The sequence below is a fragment of the Populus nigra genome, chromosome 7, assembly GCF_951802175.1.
Source record: "Populus nigra chromosome 7, ddPopNigr1.1, whole genome shotgun sequence".
Lineage (NCBI taxonomy): Eukaryota > Viridiplantae > Streptophyta > Magnoliopsida > Malpighiales > Salicaceae > Populus > Populus nigra.
The window spans coordinates 8,038,671-8,047,950 of NC_084858.1; the positions used below are offsets into that span (position 1 = coordinate 8,038,671).

The following is a 9,280-nucleotide window of genomic DNA, read 5'->3' on the forward strand; positions in this document are numbered from 1 at the left end:
TAAATAAGATATAGTTAAAAAAAACAAATTATAATTCTAATGGAATCCATAACCTGGTTTATGGGTTTGACATGCTAGCCTAGGTTACTCGATTCAAATGTTTGACGGGTTTACCCACCAACCAGATATGTTTATTTATTTATTTTTGGTCCTTTATTTTTTTAATTATTTTTTTTATTTCTTCCTTCAATATTAGATTAGTTATGAAATAGTTTGCATGAATTATTTTTGTTTGTTTTCTATAGAGTTATCATAATCTCAAATAAATATCTATTTTAGGGTTGATGTTTAATTTTATAATTATCTATTTTTATTATATAATTAAAAAAAATTATAAAATAAATTATTAAACCCAATAGAGTTTATGACCCGGGTAACAAAAGGACTAGAGTTGACCCAATCTCTCGTTGTTTACTAGTTATTTAAATTATTTTTAGATTAATAAATTAATTAATTTAAATTGAACCAGCTCTTGCGTGGTTTGTCTGGAAACTTGAATTAAACAAAAAGCTATTACATACGGTTTTAAAATTTACCCACTGGAACATGTTTAATGACAATGTCAGAAAACTTTTCACGCTCTTGACATTATCTTTACATATTTTAAAAATTAATCTGGTCACGGCGAAGCATGGGCGAATAAACTAGTGTCGTATAAACCGGGAAACATCCTCATGTTTCCCTCATACTTTTTTTAATAGTGTCGTATAAACTAGTGTTTCTTGTTCAGCTAACTGTATTATAGTTGTTAGCAAAAGATAAGAGAAACAAAAGAAAACGCTAAAAAAGAGAGAACAACCAAGATAAAGAAAAAGCCAGTTACAAGCTCAAACTCCCCTGTAAACAATAAGAAGGCCTTCATTTTGATCTTTCTTTCTTCATTAACTTGTTATTGGGTTTTTGAAATGTTGAAGATTTTCAGGGCTTATCAACTCTTCGTTGATTTCCTCCTCATTTTCTCTGCATTCCTTGCTGTTTTTCTCACAGGTATGATGTTTTTTTGTTGTGGTTGTGTTTTAAGATCTGGAATCGTTATTCAGGTGTTGGGGTTTACTGGGTTTTGATAGTTAATGTCCTTTCATTTTCAGGGTTGTTTGTATATATTGTTTTATTAAATGGGTCGTGTTTGTCTTTTCCTTTTATGGAAGTTTGATTGAGATCTAGAGGTGATTTAGCATTAAAGTTTCTCTTTGGTTGCTGCGAGAATGTAGGAATGCAAATAGTAACTGAAAGCTTGAATCTTGGAGCTCATTGGTCTATTTTTAATTTGTTCTGTCGCCTCTAGTGTGATAAAGTTTGTGCTTTGGCCGTATATACAATATTTCTTATAATCTGATATTTTACTTGGTGTCCATTTTGAACAGAATTCCGATTAGAAGAATTTCTGTGGTTATGAGTTTATTAAATTGAAAGTGATAATGTATTATGTTTTTATGATTAGTTTGAAACCAAGATAACTATGAAGCAAACTTCATTACTAGTTTTAATGCATAGTGACTGTGTCGAGCCTTTTGTCTTCGAGTAGGTTTGTAATTAATTTATGCTTTATTTTTGTTGTCTGCAGAATAGTGAATGATGCTAAATCAATTTCAAGGTGTTTGCTGGATATTGAAGACACGCATTTGATTTGTTTCTTACTTTTTGTAAGGGAAAGTAAGTCTAAGTTCTTTTTGGCATTTCTGCAAAATTCGAATCTCAACATGCGTTATTTTTTGGACTACCTCTCACCATGTTGTTCTTGTCTAAAGGTTTTAGTTTCATATGATCAGACCATCTTAAAGGGCTTTCCATCAAAATTTTCATAATCGTTGCCTCCCCTGCCTTTATCAGTCCATTAATTCTTGTTCCATCAGTTGTTTTCCACCACCAAAGTTTCCACGTTAGCATTCTTATTTTGACCACACTCATTTTATGAACATGTTATTTCTTTATCACCTAATGTTATAGCTGGCCTGGCACCATTAATTTTTTTCCCTTAGTTGGACTTGCATTTTACAATCTCAAAAAGGACTGGATGTTTCCCTCCTTTTCTGTCCAAATTATTTTAGATTTATGGTTGATGTCTTCCCTGATCTTCCCTCTGTATTGATCTTATCTTTTGTTTGGCATTGTTGGACTTCTGTCGCCATCCTGAAACTCCATTATTGTCTTTTGGTTTTGTAAATTGCTTATTGTGTGCAGGGGTGTTGTGAGTGTAATCAATAATCTGGCATATATAGTCACAGACATGAAGTGAGTTACTGATGAACTACTAGTAAAATTGTAAGGAGTAGGGATTATATGTGAAATTGAGCTGTGATTGCCAATATGAGGTTATTTGTAATTTTTATTGCAAATTCTTAATCCACTTTTCATTTGTTTTATTTAGCTTTCTCCTGTCTTATAGACCACAAGCCATAAGAGTGTTTTTCCAATCTTTGATTTTTCTTTACATTATGAATTCCTGAATAGGCAGATGGCAGCTGAGCTAGTCAATTCTGCAACCAATGATAAGCTGGCTGAAGTAGATTGGACCAAAAATATTGAAATCTGTGAATTAGTTGCACATGATGAAAGGTATAACATATTGTCTGCTTGCAAATATCTTGTTCATGGTAAATCATTTTTTGGGAATGACCACTAGTATTAAATATGCTCTTGTTCAAAGACTGGATTTTGCGATGATGTTTTTAGAATTTCAGTATTTAAGGTGCTGCTAGATACTGCGTAGGTAAAGCAAGCTGATAGTTTGAACACTGGTTCTTCATTTGTTTGCTTGTCTTCATTGATGAATTCATGGAACAGTTCTGTTGATTCTAATCCACAGGCAAGCTAGAGATGTTGTTAAAGCTATTAAAAAGCGTTTGGGGAGCAAGAATGCCAATACTCAATTATATGCAGTAATGGTGGGTTGATGTTCATGCTTTGTATGGCAGATATGCTTGGTACAATACAAATAGGTTAAAACACGTATTACCTCTTCTTTTTGCAGTTGTTGGAGATGCTGATGAACAATATTGGGGAGCAAGTTCATAGACAGGTGATTGATACAGGGATTCTGCCCATTCTTGTCAAGATAGTGAAGAAAAAGGTAGACCATTCACTCGTACAAAATTAGTTGATTCTTGGCTCATTTTCCAGAGTTGTAACTAAAATGTACCTGTTCTCCTTGTATTACAGACAGAGTTGCCTATACGAGAAAGGGTATTTCTTCTTCTAGATGCCACACAGACATCTCTTGGTGGTGCTTCTGGAAAGTTCCCACAGTACTATACTGCATATTATGATTTGGTGGTAGGTAAAATGTATGGAACATGTGGCTTGTCAGAATTACGTCTTATGCTGATTAACCACTGCTAGGTTACAACTTCTGCAGATTCATTGACATTTGATAGTTTGAGGGGTTCTGTTTCTTTTTCTTTGTCCACATGATTTCAACTGTTGACAGGCCTACAGAAAAACAACAAGCTTGTTATGCCATCATGTCTACATATTTAGAAGAAATTTGTCACTTGAACAACTTACTAGCTCAACAGGCTTCTACTTAAAAGCTCATTGGAAGTCCAAAAAATAAGAACAAAAAAATTCTACGTGCAAAGTTGTCATTTAGGAGTTTTCTTTTCCCATAGTGAGGTTCTGAAATTTGCGTACCCCAAATATCTATGAATTGGAGATTTAGAAATTGTTTGCCAGTGGTCCCAGCCCTTGTTCCCCTTCTTACTGTTTGCCATCGCAAAACTTTCTATTGTAATGTGGGTTTATCAGCTTGGGTGTTTTACCAGCAGCGGTGACTATTGCACAGTATAACAGCCAAAAAGTTTGAATTGTTCTTTTGCTGTGCAGGATTTTTTTAACTCTTGAAAGTAAGCTTGTTTTAAATTGTTTTCCAGAGTGCCGGAGTGCAATTTCCTCAGAGGCCTCATGATAGACTATCAAGCGAAAGACCGTCAAATAATCAGACTGCCCAAGAAAATAAGAAAATTACACTCAATGGGGAACTTGCTGCCTCTAGACATGAAATGGTTGCTCAGCCAGCACCAGTGGAGCCTCAAGTTGTTCCGGAATCCAGGTATATTTTGCTAATTCAATCCTTTGTTTGTATTGAGGTATGTTGCATCATGCACGGATCTTAAGGTAGGCTAGGTGCTAGTTTCTATCATTCACGCACTGAAGAGGAGGTTTAATTGTTTGCCCGCAAAAGAATAACCATTTCTAATGTTGCATTTATTGTACGCAGTATTATTCAGAAGGCTAGTAATGCTCTGGAGGTTTTGAAAGAAGTCCTTGATGCTGTTGATTCTCAAAATGTACCTTTCTTTCCTGCAATTTTGAGTTTGGTCTTGGAATGCTTTTCTGCTTATTTGTATCAATCACATTTCCATGTCTCTCATGATCCAACTTCAATTCATATTGGATCAACTTCCATATTTGATTTCCTTTTTGGTCTTGAACCTTTTAAACACAAAACCATTAATTTTCTGCAGTATGTGATTATTATACTGTGGTATTTCCAAGCATTCTGCTTGATTGTTTCGATTCTCAACAACATCCTCTATTACATGATGTAAAAGATCCTTTCTTTTTTCTAGGGCTTTACATTAAAGTGCGATGTGTTTTTCTTGTTTGTGCATAAAAATACACTTCATGTGAACTTATAATTTGATGCGAACAGGCAATTTAATATGGTGACCCCAACTAGTTTGGGATTAAGGTGTGGTTGTTAATGGTGAAAATGCTGGCATGTTAACATCATCTGTTTTGCTTCAATGCCAAATTTTGCTGTGTCATAATGTTTCCTGTTGATTACAAGGCTGTAGCTTATAATACAGAAGTAAATGGCACATGTGCACTTTTGGATGGTTAACATTTATAAATTGCTTATTGCTTGATTCCTTTTCTTCTTTTTCTTTTTCTTTTTCTTTTTTGTCGTGAACTGCATTAGTGAATTATGAGTTAGCATTTCTTATTCTACTCTTATGAATTTTTTCTTTCAGGGAGCAAAGAATGAGTTTACTCTTGATCTCGTGGAACAATGTTCATTCCAAAAGCAGAGAGTAATGCATCTTGTGATGACTTCTAGGTAGGGCTACTTTCTGGTCAATATGGCAGATTTTATTATTAGCCAGAGTTGTAATTGCTCTTGAATTGATTCTCTTTCTCTCTCTGGGGTCAGGGATGAAAAGTTGGTCTCTCGAGCTATTGAATTGAATGAGCAGCTACAGAAAGTTCTGGCAAGACATGACGCCATTCTTTCTGGGAGATCTACAGTTTCAGATAAGAATACATTCTCCAATAGAACTACCACAGCCCCAAATCATTTTAATCATGAAGAATCAGAGGAAGAGGAGGAGCCTGAACAGCTTTTCCGAAGGTATGTTCATGTCATCTTCATTAGGGCTAGGCTTGTATTTGGTGAAAATAATTGGCATGTATCATTTGAGCATGCAAATTTTCTCTTCCGAGAAGAAACTTATAGTTGCAAATCAAGCCAATATCCAATCCACTTTTGCAAGGAGTTAATGCTGCATGCATCTTTATGCATGTTACATTATATTTGACTTCCAGAACTACATGCATTTATTCCTGGTTCATATTGCCATATCCTTGCAAAACTTGGCAGGTTAAGAAAAGGAAAGGCCTGTGCAAGACCTGAAGATGAAGGCAACTCAGAAGAGCATCCCCCTTTGGGCATAATTGGATCAACCATTCCAGGAGAAAGGCTGAACCGTCCACTTATACGGCCACTTCCTTCAGAGCAGCCACAAGAACCCAGTGCACATCCTGCACCTGTTGTAATTCCACCGCCACCTGCAAAACACATTGAAAGGGAGAAATTCTTTCAGGAAACGAAGGCTGATGGTTCTGATGTGGATAGCCACATGAGGGGTCTTTCATTACACTGTCACAATGCCAGCAGTTCCCGTGCTGGAAGCATAGATTTTAGTGAATGACTTTGCACTAGAGCGATGTTCACTTCAACTCATAGTTTTTCATCAGTCTGTATTTAGTGATTTATGTTAAGGTGGTTTCTCATGCACTGTTTATGAGGGTGGTTTTTATTGTTAGCCAGGTATTAGTGGGTATAGGAAGGTTACAGATGCAGAACTTGTCATATTCTTGTCTCATTTGACCACACATTTAAGTTTTACTTCTGTTCCTGAAGAGTTCTACCTAAGTTCGCACTTTTAAGCAAGCTGGAACTCTGTTTCTGTCTTGGGAGGGGTTTGTGTACAGGAGGTTTTTCTATATGTTATTCCTTATTGGTTATTATCATTTTATGAGATATAGCTCATAGCCAATAACTAGTTCCCATGGTGCATGTTTGAATAACCATCCCTGTGAAGTGTCTGGAGACTCTTCTGTCTTTTGAAAAGTCATTTTTGCAGGTTGACCGAATCACAAACCATTTGGAAGTCATTCCGTCAATTTTCAGGAGTTCATCTGCTGATTCTTTCCCAACTTTTCAACCTGTGAGGGCTAAACAATGAAAGAAGCCACTGTCTTTTGTAACCAGCCGCTAGCTCCCACCATACGATCCCAATGGTGGAGTTAGCTAAGCTAATTCTGCAACACCATCCCAACATCTCCATAGCGATCTTAGTAGCGATCATGCCTTTCGATACTTTCTCGTATATCAGTTCCATCCCCCAAACTAATCTTCTTATCTCATTCCTCTCCCTCCCTCCACCCAGTGAAGCCCCTCCTGAAGCAGCGGCAGCAGCCACCTTGGGTAAAGCTGCATTTGACTATATCCGGCTAGACATCCTGAAAGTACTCGATGGCCTGAAAACCATGTCTCACCCCCTCTGTTCTTGCTTTCACAACTTCCACCATCAGCATCACTTATGAGACATCTATCCCAACTTACTAATACTTCACTGCTGGTGCTTCTGGTTTTGCCGCCATCCTCTACCTGCCACCATCCATAACCAAACTACCGAGAGCTTCCAAGACCTTCCAACCGATTCTCGTTTGCACTTTGCTGGACTGCCACCCAACAAAGACCTCTCACTTGCCTTGATCGCGACCATCCTGCTTACTATGAATTCCTTAGTCTTGGCACTTCACTCCCAATTTGAAGTGGATGCTATGAACACTTTCGACATGGGTGAATCGCAAGCAATCAAAGCTATCACCGTGGCGCCTGGGTTCCAAATGGTTCAACCTTAAAGTAATTCAAATTAACATAAAAAAAAATACAAACATAAAAGAGAATAAGGCTAGAGTTCTCATTAATCTATTTATTTTAAAGTACAGTTTTTAACCTAAATAAAAAGAGATTACTTACAAAGAGATTACTTATAGGTCAAACTAAAAATATTATTCTACCCTTAATAAATAAAATAAGATAAATGTATTTCTTAACATCTTTCCTTAAACTCATGATACGTCAGTTACAAGTATCGAGAGTTTGCCAACTAGAAAACGAAAACGAGAAGTGGAATATGACTTGGTAAAGAAATCTACAATCTACAAGGAAGAAGAAATAAAAGGCAAAGTAATTGTGCCATGTTTGAGATGATGACGAGTAAGATGACAATCAATGACGAGTAAGATGACAATCGATCTCAATGTGCTTAGTTCGTTCATAAAAAAACTGAGTTGTGAGCAATTTAAATAGAATTCTAATTGTCACAATACATAAGAGTAGGATGAGAAAGGAAAACTTTCATATCTGCAAGTAACCAACGTAACCAAAAAATCTCTTTGGTAGTAGATGTCATAACACGATATTCTGCTTCAGTTGAGGATTGAGAAATAATAGATTTTTTTTCTCTTCCAAGAAATAAGAGAATCACCTAAAAATACAAAAACCAGTAACAGACTTGCGATCAATGAGATCACTGTCATGATTAGCATTAGAGTATGCACTCAACTTTAAAGAAGAGGTGGATGGAAGTAAAAGACTCTGAAGGAATGTACCCCGAAGATATCGCAAAATACAAAAAACAGTTGCCCGATGAATAATAGTAGGAGAAGCAACAAAATGACTAACAACATGAATAATATATGCAATATCTGAACGAGTAATAGTGAGATATACCAAGCTCCTAACAATAGTACGATATAAAGTAGGATCTATCAAAGATAAATCATTAGAAGAAGAATACATTGTACTAACTTTAATGAGAGTATATACAGTCTTGTTATCAGTAAGTCTAGCCTACTCAGTAATATCTGCAACATATTTCGACTGAGAAAGCTAACCTCTAGGTGAGTAAGCTACCGCAGTACCTAGAAAATATCAAAGATAACTCAAATCCTTCATTTCAAACTGTCTAGCCAACTCCATCTTCAAAACTAAAATATCATTAATGTCATCACTAGTAATAATCATGTCATCAACATATAAGGACCGAATGATATGACCTGTATTAGTGCACTTAATAAAAATAATAGAATCATAACTACTAAAAACAAATCCAAGAGACAAGATCACAATAGAAAATTTCTCAAATTAAGCACGAAGTGCTTGTTTGAGACCATATAACGCTTTCTTGAGCTTACAAACATACCCAGAGTTATGTGAAACACTAGGAGAAGGTGTCATATAAACTTCTTCTTGAAGACCTCCATTCAAGAAGTCATTTTTGACATCAAGGTGAGAGATGACACTAACGAATCGAAGCTACAACAATAAGAGTACAAATAGTAGCATTTTTGCAACAAGGGCAAATGTCTCCTCATAATTTATACCATACTGTTGAGATGATCCTTTTGCAACCAACCTAGCTTTCTATTGCTCAATAAACCCATCAGAATTAGTTTTGATCTTATACACCCAACGACAACCAACAATATTCTTACTAGGAGGTAGAGGAACTAAATCCTAAATATTCATCTTATGTAAAGTAGAAAGTTTCTCATCTATAACTTGCTATCAAAGAGGATCAATAATTGCTTTTTTATAAGAAAAGGGCTTAGAGAAACAATGAATAGAAGCTAAAAATGAAATAAATGATGAAGAATAATAAGAATAAGAAACATCTGGTAGTTTTGTGGACTTACGAATGCGTATGGATTGACATAGAGGTGGATCTACAATCTCAGATGAAGCTTGAGAGCTTATAGATGAGAATGGAGCTTCAGATGTGCTAGAGAGTAAAGTGTTAGTACCTGCAAAATGATGAATATAAATTGGTCGAACATAGGAAAGAGTATCTGAGGTACAAGAAACCTCAGATGATAAACTATCAGAATCTTTAGAAAAAAAGATTTATATAAATAAGATCAGATCTAGAGGTGGATTTGATCTTATTACGAATGATGAAGAATAATAAGAATAAGAAACATATGGTAG

At 35.7% G+C, this 9,280-nt stretch overlaps 1 protein-coding gene across 11 annotated transcripts; it reads left to right on the forward strand.

Annotated features, from left to right (window-relative positions):
• The first annotated feature begins 645 nt into the window (after positions 1 to 645).
• On the forward strand, positions 646 to 6,252 carry LOC133699735 (TOM1-like protein 5). 11 transcript variants are annotated; one of them, XM_062123145.1, is made up of 12 exons: positions 646 to 987; positions 1,565 to 1,653; positions 2,182 to 2,262; positions 2,452 to 2,556; positions 2,807 to 2,885; positions 2,972 to 3,070; positions 3,160 to 3,273; positions 3,870 to 4,048; positions 4,217 to 4,286; positions 4,974 to 5,059; positions 5,153 to 5,350; positions 5,600 to 6,252. In XM_062123145.1, exons 4-12 carry the CDS (start codon positions 2,456 to 2,458, stop codon positions 5,928 to 5,930), a joined length of 1,257 nt encoding a protein of 418 aa, XP_061979129.1. In that variant the 5' UTR covers positions 646 to 987; positions 1,565 to 1,653; positions 2,182 to 2,262; positions 2,452 to 2,455; the 3' UTR covers positions 5,931 to 6,252. The 11 variants fall into 11 exon arrangements, with proteins under 11 accessions (XP_061979129.1, XP_061979132.1, XP_061979126.1 ...); XM_062123148.1 differs by having other exon boundaries at positions 2,456 to 2,556; XM_062123142.1 differs by having other exon boundaries at positions 2,182 to 2,232.
• Positions 6,253 to 9,280: the final 3,028 nt, after the last annotated feature.